General features: G+C 41.2%; 1 protein-coding gene across 1 annotated transcript; it reads left to right on the plus strand.

Annotated features, from left to right (window-relative positions):
* Window positions 1-5,267: 5,267 nt before the first annotated feature.
* LOC133777722 (4-coumarate--CoA ligase-like 6) lies at window positions 5,268-8,431 on the plus strand. Its single transcript, XM_062217436.1, has 6 exons — window positions 5,268-6,474; window positions 6,771-6,960; window positions 7,202-7,347; window positions 7,473-7,540; window positions 7,898-8,000; window positions 8,172-8,431. Exons 1-6 carry the CDS (start codon window positions 5,398-5,400, stop codon window positions 8,283-8,285), a joined length of 1,698 nt encoding a protein of 565 aa, XP_062073420.1. The 5' UTR covers window positions 5,268-5,397; the 3' UTR covers window positions 8,286-8,431.
* The last annotated feature ends 8,081 nt before the right edge of the window (window positions 8,432-16,512 follow it).

A 16,512-nucleotide genomic window follows, 5' to 3' on the forward strand; every position in this document is an offset into this window, starting at 1 on the left:
TTCCCAGGTCATGACTGCCACATTCCTTCTCTGAACCACAACATCCCACCAGATGCGGGCATCCTCTCTGAACATATAACTGGCACAGGCAACCCTCTCGTTCCCCTCAACCCTCATGAAATCCAGGATAGAGGAAACCATATTCATCCACTACTCTACCTGCAGTGGGTCTGGTCCACCCTCAAAGGTGGGAGGATGCTGCTTTCTGAATCTTTCATACAGAGGTTCCCACCTGTTCTCAACCACAGGCTGAACCGGCACTGGCGCTGCACCCAGCTGAATTGGCAGCCCAGTGACCTGTGGAGGGACCTGCTGCCTCAACTGACGTAGTTCTTCCTCTATTCTCTGCAATCTCGCTTCCATTTCAGCAAACATTTCTTGCCAATTCTATGGGGCAGGTGGAGGGTCCTGACCCTGATTGTCACCCTCGGCCCGACTGTCGCAGAGTCTAGATGATTGCCGAGGCATCACAACTATATGCCTGCAATCAATGACGCCGCTCATCAGGCATGATAACAAAGTCTAATACCACCTCCCAATCACAACAGCCAACCATAAACAGCAATCCAGATAGCATACAACACACAACGGGCCATGCCCTGGCATCATGCATAAGTTAACTCATTCATCATGCTCTATATGAAATAAGCAGGAAAACAGGGCATTCAAACACATATTCAAACATATTAATCAACCATACCAACCAACCCTAAGTCGAGCTTGTCACTAACAGTGAGCATACATGTTTGGTCAATCTCCAGAACCAATAAACCTTTGCTCGCTCTGATACCAAGTTGTAACGCCCTACTTTCTTAGAGCCGTTACTGAGTGAGTTTAAAACGTGCATTTAACTCACTAATCGAGGTTTTAAGGTAAACGTGTAATTAAATCATAATCAGAGACATAAACTTTGAAAATAATTCCATTTACTGAAAATCATAAAATGTTTAACATTTGGGATCCCAAAATACTGTTTATAAATATTTACAACTCATAATATACTTATAGTTGACTAGACGACAAAATAGGGTTCTTTATAAACAATTCCCAAAAATACCCCTGGCCGTGGCAGCCAGGTAGACCAGACATGTACGCACCACCTCACGCTCTCCATACTCATGGTCGGTTGACTTTCTCCTTGCCCTTACCTGCACCACAAAGCACCTGTGAGCCGAAGCCCAGCAAGAAAACCCTCACAAGCAGACAACATATGCACATCAAACACTTAGCATATAAATAGGCCATCATTAAGCTAAACACATACGGCCAAGCCGTCCCAGGCGCTTTACAAGGCCCTGGGTTCGTGGTCCACACCATGAGGATATCCCAGGTATCCTTTAGGGTCTTGCCCTGGCAACTCGCACTCCACGTGCTCAACGCTGCTCCCGGCCCCTTGCCGCACTCGGCCTTGCACTCCACGTGCCTAATGCCGTTCCCAGCCCCTTGCAATTCCCAGCCTTGCCGACCTCGGCCTGCACCGTTCCCGGCTCTTGCCGAACATTTACACATATGCAACCATAGCATAATAAATCAAATGCAAAACTTGAACAAATTCAATCAAAGGGCTATGACCTGCAACACATTCACATAGGGCTCAGCCCTGCACACAAGCTCTATGGGAACAGTGGTTTTCTTACCTGTAACCCGAGCTTCCCAAGCACCGCGATCACGAGCACAGTCCTCTATTCCGAGCCTAAAAAAAAACCTAGTCACAACGCATGATAAAGGATTCCATTAATATTCGAGTAACGGTTTCCAGATATAATTCTAGCTTCTGAGACATCGAATTCCACCAAACACGGTGGTGGAGTCGATCCCAAGCACCCTAGGTTAGGTTCCCGCGCTTAAAACCTCCATTCAGCCAAAATTTCCCTTTTGAGCCGCAGCCCGCCCCCAAAACAGAGGCTAAAACCTCTCTGACGCCCATTTGAGCCGCGACCCTGCCCTATGGCGCCGCAGCGCTCCCCAAAGGCAGAGCCTCCCTGGCTCATCAGCTTCGTAGGGCCGCAACACTTAAGAACAGAGCCGCGGCCCAACCCTTCGAGCCCAGAAAATAACACCATTTTCACCTCAAAAATTAGTCCAATTATCCCCAAAATCAAACCAACAATCCCAACTAATTATCACAATGGTTATACCATAGATTCAACAACAAAACCCAACAAAAAACTCAAGCCAAAACCTTATAAAAATCAAAGTTGAATCCTCATCCCTCCAACATGCAAAACTCTAATATTCAACCTTAAAACCAGCTGCAAATTAACACAGTTCCACATATTAGGAGCTTACCTTGATGAGTTATATTTCTGTGTAGATTCTCTAAGTTCCAAGCTTTAATTCCTCAAGACCATCAACCCAATTCCTTAGCTTTGGCTAGTTTTTCTCCAAGATGTTCTAAGTCTCCAAGAGTGTAAGAAAACCAGTGAAGGGAGAGGGAGTGAGTCGGTTAGAATAAGTCTAGGGGTTTCCTATTTGTTTGTTTTATTCAACTTAAGTCCATATGGTTACCTCAAGGCTCAGGGTACCAAAACGTCCCCGAGGGCAAAATGGTAAATTTCCCCAGTATTCATTCCTAGACATTCTAACCTCAAATATATCTCCAAATATTTATTTCTATAACCCAATAACCCCATAAGACATCTAGTACCCAAAATACCCCTCAACTCGCCCTGAGTCGGATTCTCAACCCCGTCGTGACTTTCCGGCTAACTGCTCCCCAGAACTGTCTTGGATCATGCTAGACAGATATATCACATACATATCATGTTTATTACATTTATACCCTCAACGGGCTAAGATCACAAACATACCCCTAATATCCAAACGGGGCCCACATGCATATTTAATTCAACTAAACATGCATCCTAACCACATGTTCATTAAATTCACATATATTAATACAGTATAAAAATTATTGCCCTCCAGGCACACTAATCAAGGCCCCAAGCCTTATTAGCAAATTTGGGTCGCTACAACAAGGGCCTCGCTATGCGAGGTTGCCCCTCCCCCGCGCACGCCTGCCAAGGCCACAAGGGCCTCGCTATGCGAGGTTGCCCTTCCCCTGCGCGTGCCTGCCAAGGCCACATGGGCCTCGTTATGCGAGGCTGCCCTTCCCTCGTGCGCGCCTGCTAGGCCACAAAGGCGTCGCTATGCGAGGCTGCCCTTCCCCCGCACGTGCCTGCCAAGGCCACAAGGGCCTCGCTATGCGAGGCTTCCCTAGCCCACGCGTCAATGCCTCGCACAGCGAGACACACCTCACCACGCCTGTGTGCGTCTCGCGAGGTATGACCACGTTAAGGAGCCTCGCGCCACCACCGTCTCGTGGCCCTCATGCAACCCCATCACACCTTGTGAGACCCATCCCTGAGCCTCGTGAATGCCCGGGTCACGCATGGGTACTCACTTAGGCACCAAGGGTCTCACCTTGTGAGACCCATCCCCAAGCCTCGTGAATGCCCGGGTCACACATGGTTACTCACTTAGGCACCAAGGGTCTCGCCTTGTGAGACCCATCCCCGAGCCTCGTGAATGCCCAAGTCACGCCTGGATACTCGCTTAGGCACCAAGGGTCTCGCCTTGTTAGACCCATCCCCAAGCCTCACACATGCCTATTTCCAGGCCTCGTACCTAGAGGTAAGGACGGGATAAAAGAAGTGTGGATCGACACTTACTAAAATATAAAGAAACCTAGAGAAGATATTTAGGTAAGAGGGACCACTAAGCATGAGATAAATGTACAAGCACGGGATGTACAACCCTGAAAAAGGGCAAAGGCATGACTCTGACATCTGTGTCCTACAAGTAGTGGAGGTATGAATTTGTAGAGAGAGTGGAAGCACTACATGCATACCTCTGACTATGTACCAGGCCAACACCATAACCTTCTGCTCCACCACGACCTTGTGCCACTACCCTGACAATGTACCTATGTACAATCTTGTCCCCTGGGACCACAATGTACGGGGAACCATTAGAGCTCCAGTATAAATAGATTATCACCCCTCTAGAAAAGGGGTTGGAAAATTCATTGTATGTTGAGGCTGTTAAGCAATATACGAATTTTACTCCATTGTTTTTCTGCATATTTACTCTTTCAAGTTCTCTCAATCTTCTTCTAAGATATCTTTGACAACACAGTCTCAGTTTTCTAACCTTATATCGTTGACGAGATTTCACCGTCAACACCTATATTTGTCTTGATTTTCTTAGAGATTGAATGTGTCTTGCCATTTTCAACGTAGTTGTTGTTGTCTTTTGGTTGTAAACGTTTCTGCCCAAACAGATTGTCATTTTGTTGTTGTTGTTTTCTTAGATAGAGATCTGGTTGTAGTTGTGGTATTGTTTTCAGATCGAGATCTGTTGTCGTTGTGTTGTTGCTTTTCAGTTCTAGATCATCTGTAGTTGGGGTGTTGTTTCAAATCAAAATCCTCTGTAGTTTTGTTGTTGTTTCAGGTCGAGTTTGACTTTCGTTTGAAATTGAAATCGTCGTGTGTCACCTGAGAGAGGTCTAGTCTGATGTTTTGCTGTTGTTTGAGGTCGAGTTTGGTTGTTGTTTCAGGCGGAAATCGCCTTGGGTGTCGCCTGAGAAAAGACGGGATTGTCGCCTACGAGAAAGAGAGAGCAAGTAGTATTTCTGTAATTTTGAACTTTTATTTCGTAAAAATGTAAAAAAATTTGTGCTATAGTAAAAATGATATTTTTTATTTACTTTTTGGTTATCACAGGAAAAAAATCATTAATAATTACGCTTTCTAATTAGGAGAAACTAATTATAGTGCCACATTAGGAAAGTCAAACTCAAAGGTCAAAGTTAATTATCAAGCTTACAAAATCTCATTAAATTTTATATTTATTTTACCATTTTTACTTAACAATTTATAACATTACTAGTCACATATTTCCACTCTTATCTATCAAATATAGTGTAAAATTTCAAATACTTAGAATTCATACATTTGAAAACTATGTAAATTTTTAACATAGTCATATTGCCCGATAACAATTTGAATCTAGAAAGAAAGTGATTTAATGAAATTGTTACTTGCCAAACATGACATTTTAATTTTTTATTTATTCAATCATGTCCAAAATATTCCCTAAATGTAAACAAACATTTTAGATCCCCGATTCGATATAGACAGCAAGAGCAATGGACCAGCCATTTCTCCTGGATGTTGAGGCCACTCGTTTTAGGATTTCCTCCATGCGGCTCAAATCAAAACGCTACAGAATCTTGTGTTTGTAACACATGCTTACATGCTTTCTCACACATAACAGCCACTGCAAATAAATAAATAAATAGAGAACAAAACTGTTTCTACATTTTCCTTACCGAGAAAAGAAAAAAAAAAAAAGCTAAATTTTGCTTTATTCGAAAGCATTTGTGTCTCTTAGATTATGCCAACTACAATGGCCACATTAAACCATAACTCCTTGAACCGCCTTTTGTCAGAGGAAGAGTTGTATCAATTCCCTCATTGGTATTCACCCGAAACAGGCATCAGCAATAGTAGACACCCCTCTAGAAACCTCCCGTCAGACCCTTTTCTTGATGTTGTTTCTTTCATCTTCTCAGACCAGCATAATGGGGTTTCAGCTCTCATTGATTCTTCAACTGGGTCTTCAATATCTTACTGCCAACTCTACCGGTTGGTCCAGTCTATGGCCTCTGGTCTTCATTCTATTGGTATCTCCAAAAACGATGTCGTTTTGGTTATGCTACCAAACTCCATTTACTATCCTGTTATCCTGCTTGGAATCTTGTATTTGGGTGGTATTGTCACAACAATGAACCCTCTTAGCAGTGTGACTGAAATCAAGAAACAAGTTACTGATTCCAAGGCTTGTCTTGGTTTTACTTTGCCTGGGAAAGTCGAATTGTTGCATGTGTTGGGAGTTACTCCAATTGAGGTACCTGAAAATTTGAACTTGGATTTGAAGTCGAATCGCTTTTCATCTTTTTTTAAGCTTATTTCAGGTGAATTTGATTTGGTTCGAAGGCCATTGATTAAGCAGCAAGATGCAGCTGCAATTATGTATTCTTCGGGTACCACAGGTGCGAGCAAAGGTGTTGTATTAACTCATAGAAATTTCATAGCCATGGTTGAGCTTTTTGTGAAGTTTGAGGCTTCACAATATGAATATTCAAGTTTGAAGAATGTGTATATAGCTATTCTGCCAATGTTTCATATATATGGGCTGTCTCTTTTTGTAATGGGACTTTTGTCTTTGGGTTCCTCCATTGTTGTTATGAGGAAATTTGATATCAACGAGGTGGTCAAGTCCATAGATAGATTTGAGGTGACACACTTCCCTCTTGTCCCACCAATATTAACAGCCTTGACAAAGACTGCGAAGAATGTTCACGGAAAAAAATTTCAGAGTTTGAAGCAGGTTTCGAGTGGGGCAGCTCCTTTAAGCAGAAAACTCATAGAGGATTTTGTGGAGACCTTTCCTCATGTTGATTTCATTCAGGTAAAAGAAAAATTTTCCACTTCTCTATCAACTGTTACTTTTCTTTAACATAGAGGTACCTCCAAGTTTTTGTCCTTTTCTTTCGTTTATTTTGTTTAGATTACTTTATTTGAGTTGGAATCTTATATTTCTCAAAATGCATATGATAGTGTTTCAGTGTTTATGTGTATGATATCAGTTTGTTATGCACATACCAATTCAACCAGTGGAAATTATGTAACTTTTAATTCCTTGACTACTCTTGCAATGTCAATTTATCAAAAATGCCTTCTTTAAGACTATTTGCTTGTTTGTAGGGGTATGGCATGACTGAATCGACTGCAGTTGGGACCCGTGGCTTCAATACTAAGAAGTTTCATAATTTTTCTTCAATAGGACTTTTGGCACCCAATATGGAAGCCAAAGTGGTGGATTGGACTACTGGGTCCTTCTTGCCTCCTGGTAGTAGTGGTGAACTTTGGTTAAGGGGACCAGCAGTTATGAAAGGTAAAGAAACACTTTCCTGGTTTCTCAAATGGTTGAAGTTTAAAGCCTCTACTGTTAGTAAAAGGGTTATATTTTATTACTCTTTGCATTTATCACCAGCGTTAGTTTACTGCCCCTTTTGTAATCTTTTGATACCGATAAACTAGAACTCAAATCTGTCATTACTTAATAATTGGGAAGCTTTTTTTTCTTTTAATGATCATCAAACTTCTGTAACTTAATTTTCCTGTTGAGTTTCCAGGATACTTGAATAACGCCACAGCGACTATGTCCACAGTAGATAAAGATGGTTGGCTGCATACTGGAGATATTGTTTATTTTGACCAAGATGGATTTTTTCATATAATTGATCGGCTAAAAGAGATTATCAAATACAAGGGCTATCAGGTATAGAACACTTTTAATAGGTGATCAATATCAGTTTCTTTTATCTTGATTATTTTGTGTTTAAAATAAAGGGTCTTATGATGTAATGTTATATTCCTTTCTTATTTGAAATGTAATTACCGCAGATTGCTCCTGCGGATTTGGAGGCTGTGTTAATTTCCCACCCTGAGATACTTGATGTTGCTGTTGCCGCGTAAGTGAGAACACTAAGGCAGTATACAAAGTTTAAAGCTTTAAAGCATTTTACACTGGATTTTACAAACTCAGGGATGATAATTTTTGTAATTGCTTTGCACATATAGGAATCATAAGAATTAAATAGTGCTTGCCGTTTTCTAGGAGTTATAGATGAGTAAATGTGTTTCAATTTACTGTCATGCTAATTGCAAGATTTCATTTTTGGAGAATCCAGTAATGCTGCCGTTGCAATATGTGCTTGTACCACTATGAATAATAATGAACATGTGATGATTAATACCGGAGTTTTAAAATGTTGCCAATTGCTTTTATCACCTATGAGGTTCCAACATTTTGTTCTGCTTCTACTTAGTGCCAAAGATGAAGAATGTGGAGAGATACCAGTGGCGTTCGTGGTTAGGACGCATGGAAGCTCGCTCTCTCAAGAAGCTGTTATGGACTATGTCGCCGGACAGGTTTTGTTTTATTAATTTCTTCCAGTTTCAAGTTATGCCTCCCCAACTTCGATTCTTTTAATGTTGCATTTATGCATCATTATGCTCTCTGAACACCATTGTTGGTGCTACTAGTTTTGTCAATCCTATGCAGTTATCAAATCTCTTCAGCATGTATATTTATTTTTGCAGGTTGCACCCTACAAGAAAATCAGAAAGGTGGTGTTTACACATTCAATTCCAAAATCTGCAGCTGGGAAGATCCTCCGGAGGGAACTTGGGAAGCTTTTGACTTCTAGACTGTAGGACCACATTGGTTTCTAAGAGTCCTTGATTTTTTATTATTAAAATTTTATCAATACATAAATGTTTGGAAAAACAATAAATTGATTAAAACATTGTTATTCCTATTGTTTCCTGGATTTAACAATGAAGCATGTGATAATTAAATACCCTTTGGAGTTGTCTTTTTTTTTTTTCAAGTTCATTAACAAGAGTAATCAACTGGCTTTTGTTTGGAGTATGCATCAAAGAGCATACACCATCTTCAACGCTCCACATCCGGCCTGATAATAAATCTTTTTGTAACAATTTTGTACTTTTCATCCTGGCCCAAGAAGATGATATATAGGGAGTTTTTCAGGTAAGGTGTGTTTTTCTTGTGAACTCTTAAATAATAAAATAAAAATATGTTTACATTGCAAAATCCTCTTCTATTACTTTATGAACTTCCTGAAGTTATAACTTATCTGGCTTATTGCTATAGATTGTGAAAACTTGAGGATTGTGGACCTCTTTCAATCCGACCAATGAACGGGTGACATGTGGTCAACTTTTACGCTTTTATTGTTTTGTTAATTGCTATGAATATGTTCATTCATGAACTCATTATATGGGACCACGTCCTTTTTGAGAAGTGTACCAATGAGAATGATCCTCGAAGACACCCTAATTCACATGGCGTGGCACAAACAAAACACTTGGACACAACATTTAATAGGGGGAAAAATTGAGAGTAAGAGTAAGAGGTTTGGGGTTCTAACAACATCTGGGGGACTAACTAAAAAAGGGCTCATTATTGCAACCCTTACCGTTGGATTGCCAGATGTAGCAGCATAAAGAGTGTCTTGCTTGGGCGGAGAGAGGGAAATAAATATGGGGCAGTGCATGTATGAAGTAACTGGGATCAGTAGTGGTTCGCGACGCCGGAGTAGTGGAGAAGATGAGAGCTGGACAATGTCGAGGTGTTGAAGATGAAGGGTCTGTGACAAGTACTTGCTTAGTGTTTGAACAAGAGAAAGGGTACAATGGGGATATAGACTATTAAAGTGGGTATAAATGAAAGTGAGTAAAAATGTGGGTTATAATTAAAGGGGTTATTTTAAAATGGGTACTAAGCCTAGTTTTTACTTTAATAGGGGATTATTCATTCTTTGTTCTTTGGACTAACATATAAGCATCAAAGTGTCGTGCAGGTGCCCACCACTCATCTCATCAGTAAGCGGCAGAGAACCATCAAATTAGGGAAAGCTCAAGACTCGAAAAACCAATAGGTATGTAAAAGTTGCAGCAGAAAAAAAAATTGGGCCAAGATTGAAACAGTTGCTAAATATTAGCATTTGCACAATCAATGCAAATTTATTATTATTTTGAAAAATGTACGTTAAAATTTTGGTTTTTTAAAAGGGGTTTACATTTTCTTAATTGGAATTTGGAAATTAATGATCATAAAGCTGTGTCAAAACATGAGGCTGTAAATGGTACACGTACAAGCCAATGGTTATTTTGAAAGTGAAATAATAACATTTCTACTAACATAACATTACAATAATCATTCTGTTGTTCCGGGTGCTTTGTAGTATTTCTTTCGTGTTTTGTAGTGTTTATTAAATTAGTGTTGTTTCCTTCATATATGTGATTCATCCAACGATTGGGTGTGTGTCTAGGTGCGCACACTCTTTTAATTTGGCGTAAAATTGATATAGGTAGAGATTTTTTTTTTTTTTTTACATTTATGTTACTTAAAAGATTTTTTTTTATTTTTCTAAATAAGAAGTGGAATTTTTGTTTACAGAAATGCGAAAAAAACAATTAGGGTGTCCATTAATCCAAATATTGAGTCCATATATTTTAATTTTTAATTTATTTAAATTTAAATATGTGAGATTTATTATTAAATTACTCCAATAATCATATGATATATCTAGGTATTAGGCACTCCAAAAGCACCTTATAGTAATGCTCTATTTTTTTTTCATTGACAAAAGACCAATTATATATATAGAATTATTGTTGTAATACATTGGTCTTAACACATGGTAGAATTTTTTCTAACCAAGTAAACTCATCATTTATCGAAAGTACATGTTTAATGCTAATCCAAAAGACATCACCTGAAAAAACAAATATCAAGTGTAATATTCCTAATGATAAAAAATTCATTGAGATATAAGAGAGTGCAAAGGTCATGTTTGGTATAATTATTTAGGGCAGAGTTTATATTTTTGTGGGTCCCATTTTTACTCTATTTTTAGAGTAATGTGAAACTCTTTTGTACACTTGAAGATTCCCCATAATCTCAACACCTCTCAACTAAAACCCGACAAGTAAACACCTTACACCAAACACTCCATAATAAAGATAAAAAAAAAAAAAATACAATCTCGGTATCTTTAAGACACCCAAAAAAGAGAAGCTCTAAAACTATAACGAAAAGCTACATCTACTCTAGATATAAAAATCCGCCACAACTTTTGAGAAAAATAAGCTATTGGAAGACCGACTAATGTTTAAAAAGGCTCCACCTCAAACATCTTCCCACATCAAACTGCATCATCCTTTAGTGCATAGCCTTCCTTCAAATAGTTTTCCTTCCAAATTCAACATTGAACAACATCATCTTCCAAACCATAGTTTTTCAACTAATATTACAAAATAAATAGATAAAAGTAGATCAGCATACAAACAAAGAAAAAAAATGTGAAAAGAGTGGGGAGGGGTATTTTAAACTTGGGCTACCCAAGCTCTATTGAGTGTATTTAAAAAATTAAAATAAGTTTGACGCTCTTAATGAAACAATATAATCTTTTCATAAATAAAAAACATAAATAATTTATAATTAAAAATATATATCACTATAATTAAAATCACAAGTAGAATCAAAATATTCAAATTTCATACTTCTAAAATTTAAAGTTTGTATATTTTTTTCATTCAAAATGATAAAGTAATTAATATATAAGTGATGTGTTATAGATTTTTTTTTTATTTCTTAATATTTGATGAGGATATTTAGGTTAATTTACCAATGTTATCCCAAAAATATACACAACTGACAGGGCATGAAGGTTGGACACGTGGCATAGGCATCCAACAGTCAAACAAACTAGAGAGAGTACACTTGCCAAATGACTAACAATCGTTGTGCAGTACGCTCACTAGGAAAGAGGTTGCGCGGTATGCTTACCAGAAAAGAGGCTGCTCGGTACGCACTCCAGGAAACTCGATATACCTGCTCGGATGAAAGCAGTTACACTCTTCGTTAGCACTCCGCAAGATTCGCCCAACCACCCGCAAAGAGTGCCTAACAGCCTTGAAAACTCGGTCAAACTCTTGAAGAATAGGATTAAAACTACCTGCGAAAGGGAAGGGATATTGGGCAACAATGGAAATGCAGGAGCGACTTCCTGGGCATTGGGGACAGAATAAATACAAGTCTTCCACCACCGTGGAAGGGTTCAGACTTTTAGCCAACCGACCAGCACCAGGAATATACCGACCAGCTTGTTAGGAACACGCAGCAGGGATTTTTGCCATTTTGTATTGTTTTTACACTTAGAATCGTACCTGTTTTCACTGGTTATCTAGTGTAAATCCTTAAGATCAATACAAATTAAAGAGGAAGTAGGTCATTATCGTTTCTTGGGGCCAAACCTCTATAATTTATGGTGTCTTTTATCATTCATTGCTCATAGTTATTAGGTTCTTGGCTTATTTATGGTTTATTGATTGTCTGAGTGGAAGCTCTCTAAGTAATTATTTTAACTCTGCATTAGTTGACCAAAAAACCAGTCAACATTTTGGTGCTTTTATTGACAGCCTAAGACAATCACATTCAGATTTTATTGCTGCAAGGATGGCAGTCTCAACCAGAAGATTAAGCCAAGAGCCTCCAGAGCCCAAGGCTGAAGTCTCTCACCAAGTCCCGCCAATAAGCAATTTCAATGGGCAGCGAAGTGATTTTCCGCCTAGGAATCCATATGGTGTTAGGGGGCAAACTGCTAGGCCCACTACAACAGGACAAGGAGCTACTGCTTCTGCTAGAATCACTCAGGCAGGAATGTCAAGTGGAACTGCTGCGCGGGGTGCCGACCAACAGGGACCCAGAGCTGGAGGTCCTGGACGATATGAGCCCCACATAGATATTGAAGGACTTGACCCTAAGATTGATTAGATAAGGGAAGTCGTTGGGCAGATGCAAGATCAACTGGCCTCTATGAACCAGGGGCGGGTCACTGTGCAGGAGGCCCTTAATGAAGCCTTCGAAAAACAAAGGAGAGATTTTCAAGAGTAGATGGATCGACATGCACAGGAGATGCAGGCCCGACAAGAGGATATGGAACGCCAGACAAGGGATGCTGCTGAGTCTATTTGCAATTACATGCAACAGCAGAAAACACAAGGTATGGGAACTGCGGCTGGAACTACTGCCCAAAACCAACAACACCCTCCCATTTTTTGCTTCGGTGAAGGTGTCATACATGGGCCAGGGGCTCAGCCTCAGGATGGAAACCAAGGTCCAACGAGGAGTCACAGGTCTGGTCGGGGCGCTCAAGCCAACAACAATAGGCAACCTTTACTGGCGAATGAGCAGGTCTTGCCAAGGCGTGGCATGGGACAAGACCAAGCCAGAGATTTTCGGCCAAGACCTCAAGGTAGTAACAGTGATAGGAATCCTGGCGCTGCAGGATGAGATGGCAACCCCCGAGCTCCAGCACTAAATTGTGTTCAACCCCAAAACTACCAGCAGCAACCTGGTCGGTACAGGCAGCAGCAAGAATACCGACCAAGGTCTTGAAGAGATGAGTCGGAGGTTAGTAGCGCATATAGGCCCCATTATGCTGATGGGTATGACCATGATGAGGCAGCAAGCCAAGTTCGCCAATAGAACAACCGAGGTCAGGGGGGTAACCAGCCCGAAGGACCGTTTGTCCCACAAGGGTAGGAAATCCCTAACAACCAACCACCCCGAGGTGAAGGATTCCAGGGAGTACCTCCAGTACCAAGAAGAGCAAACAGTCAAAATGCTGGGGGTAGGCCTCGACCAAACTCTATTTTCAATCAAATGGGTCCTATGGGATGTGAAGACCTTCGAGATGCTCTTAATTGTAGTAGGGAAAATCGGGATTCGAACAACATAGCTCTTCCTGAGCCTATTCGGGACTCGACAATGGATGAAGTCCGTAATGCAGCACAACCCTAGGCAACTGTAGACCCTAACATCCAAGCCCAGTTGGATCTGTTAACCCGATTGGTAAGGGACTTGACAACCCCTAAGTTAACGGATATTGAAATGGAAAGGCAGAGAGGTTCCCCATTTCAGCCCGTATAAATCAATTGCCCATACCTGTCAAATTCAAAATGCCAACATGGAAAATGTATACTGGGTTTGAGGACCCAGTATCTCACGTACATCACTTTGGACTACAAATGGATCTCCAGGGGGTACAGGATGATGCTAGGTGCAGGATCTTCCCGGGCACCCTGTCAGAAACTGCCCAACAATGGTTTTTCAAGCTACAGCTAGGATCAATCATGTTAAGGGACGGTTTTGTCCGCATATTCTATTCTCAGTTCTCCTTGGCAATGCCCCTTCCAACTGAGCCAAACGATTTGGTGGACATAAAACAAAGGGACAACGAGCCTTTAAAAGACTACATTCAGCGTTTCATGCAAGTGGCCACCAAGGTAAAGTCCCTTAGTGATGATGGTAAGTTGATAGCCATCAATTCGGGAGTCAAGGTAAAATGTTTATTCTGGAGTAGCTTGAAGAGGAAGTCAGCGCGCACCACTCAAGAATTTCTTGATAGGGCAGAAGAATTTATCAAGTTAGAAGAAGCTGAACGGAAGGTGAATAATCCTACACAAGCAACTGTCGAGCAAGAGAAAACAAGTGCTAGGAATACCACCAAACCTGCAGAAGGAAGTAAAAATGGGGGAAAGAACGACAAACATTGTAACGGAGTTAGGGGTAATAGTAACCAGAATGACAACAAGAAGCCTAAGACCACCAAGCAGACAAAATCACGAGAATACGTGCCCAAATTTACTACCTACACTATCCTAATGGAGTCCTGAGCAGATGTTTTCAATGCCACCCAGGCAGTAGTACCCTACAGAAGACCACCACCATTAAGGAAAGATGCTAGTAGACGGGATATGAATAAATTTTTCCAGTTTCACAACGACTACGGTCATGAAACCAATGAGTGTAACAGCTTGAAGGAGGAAATAGAATTCCTCATTAGCCAAAACAATGCTCATCTGAAGAGGTATGTACGACCAACCACTGACCCACAGCTTCAACAACCTCCTCAGCAACAGCCTCCCAAACAGTATCAAAGCAATCAACTGCTCCTACCACCACCATTTGCTGGTCAGCTAGATATGATCTGTGGAGGACCACATTTGGCCGGTAACAGCGGCAAGGCCCGAGAAAGATATGACCATTCCCTTAGACACGAGTGAGAGGAAGATGTATTGGCTGTCCTGGACCATACTCCCAAACAACGTTGATACAAATGTGAGCCCATCACATTCAATGAGGAAGACACAAGTTGTAACGCCCTACTTCCCTAGAGCCGTTACCAAGTGTGTTTAAAATCGTGCTTTCAACTCACTAATCGAGGTTTTAATTCAAAACGTGTAACTAAGCCATAATTAAAAAGAAAACATTAAGGAAAGTATTTTTTCATAGCTAATCATAAAAGTTTACACTTGGGATCCCAAAACATAGTTTAGAAAATATTTACAATACAAAACTGATCAGAGTCGTCAAAACGACAAAATCTATGTTCATTTACAAGAATCTCCCAAAATCCCCTAGCTGTGACAGCCAGGCTGGCCGGACATGTACACGCCGCCTCACGCCAGTTGCGCTCATGGTTGGTTGATCTTCTCTTTACCCTTACCTACACCACAGAACATCTGTGAGCCGAAGCCCAGCAAGAAAACCCATAACAGATAACATATGCAATACACGAATCAAACATATAAACAGGCCACCAATAGCTAAACACATACGGCCTAGCCGTCCCAGGCGTTTACCAAGCCCTGGGTTTGCGGACCATGCCGTAAGGATATCCCAAGTATCCTGTTAGGGACTCGCCCTGGCAACTCGCACCCCACGTGCTCAACGCCGCTCCCGGCCTCTTGCCGTTCTCGGCCTTGCACTCATCGTGCTTGATGCCGTTCCCGGTCTTCACCGTTCCTCGCTCTTACCGATCACACACATAATATCAAACACGATATAGCAACAAGCACAAAATTCAAGCATAAACAGATAAAGAGCCATGCTCTACAATTCTAGTATAAAGGGCTTGACCCTGCATGTCATTTCCATTCAATATGTTGGGCTCATCCCTGCACACAAGCTCTATGGAAACAGGGGTTTTCTTACCTGAGTTCCGAGCTTCCTGAGCATCGATGCCCCAAGCACAGTCCGCTAACGTGAGCCTCGCCGAAAACCTAGTGACAACACATAACAATAACTGACCATCAAATTCTAACCCAACAAATAACCTCAAACCATAACCCTAACCTCCGGGACCTTGAATTCTATCAATCTGAATGATAAGATCCATCCTGAGCCTTACCCTTTAAGTTCCCAAGTCAAAAATATCATTAAAATCCTCACTGACACTAAGGGTCGCGGCCCCTCCCACTAGAGCCGCGGCTAGCCTCAAAACAGAGGCTAGCTCTCCACTGACCACCACGCGGGCTGCGGCGTGCCCTGCAAGCACCGCGGCGCGCTTAAATTCCCTCAGCCTCCCATGGCTGCGCGCGCATGCGGGCCGCGGCACACCCCTCCTAGGGCCGCGGCGCTATATAGCGAACCCAGATTTTCCCATCAGTTTTTCATCCTTTCTTCAAACCAATTCCCACCAAAGCTAAGCCAATAATCCCAGATAATAATACCTTCATTTCAGCTCAATATTAACACCAAAACCCAACAGAATTCTACTCCAAAATACAACTAGAACACCGAAAAACAGCCTAAATTCTATCCACATGCAAAGCTTAAAACTTGGCTGAAACTTGAGCATAACTTCCATGGAAAACTTACCTCTTGCTGAATTCAAACCCCTGATGTTGAACCTTAATCCACAAGCTTTAAACTTCTGAGTTAACATAACTGAATCCCCTTGCTTATGCTAGCTTGCACCAAGAATTTCCTATGAGTTTCCTCTTGAGTTTTACCTTAGAGAGTGTAAAAGAAAGGAAAGAAAAAGCTAACTTCAGTTCTAGGAAAGTA

The sequence above is a fragment of the Humulus lupulus genome, chromosome 5 (genome assembly GCF_963169125.1).
Source record: "Humulus lupulus chromosome 5, drHumLupu1.1, whole genome shotgun sequence".
NCBI lineage: Eukaryota > Viridiplantae > Streptophyta > Magnoliopsida > Rosales > Cannabaceae > Humulus > Humulus lupulus.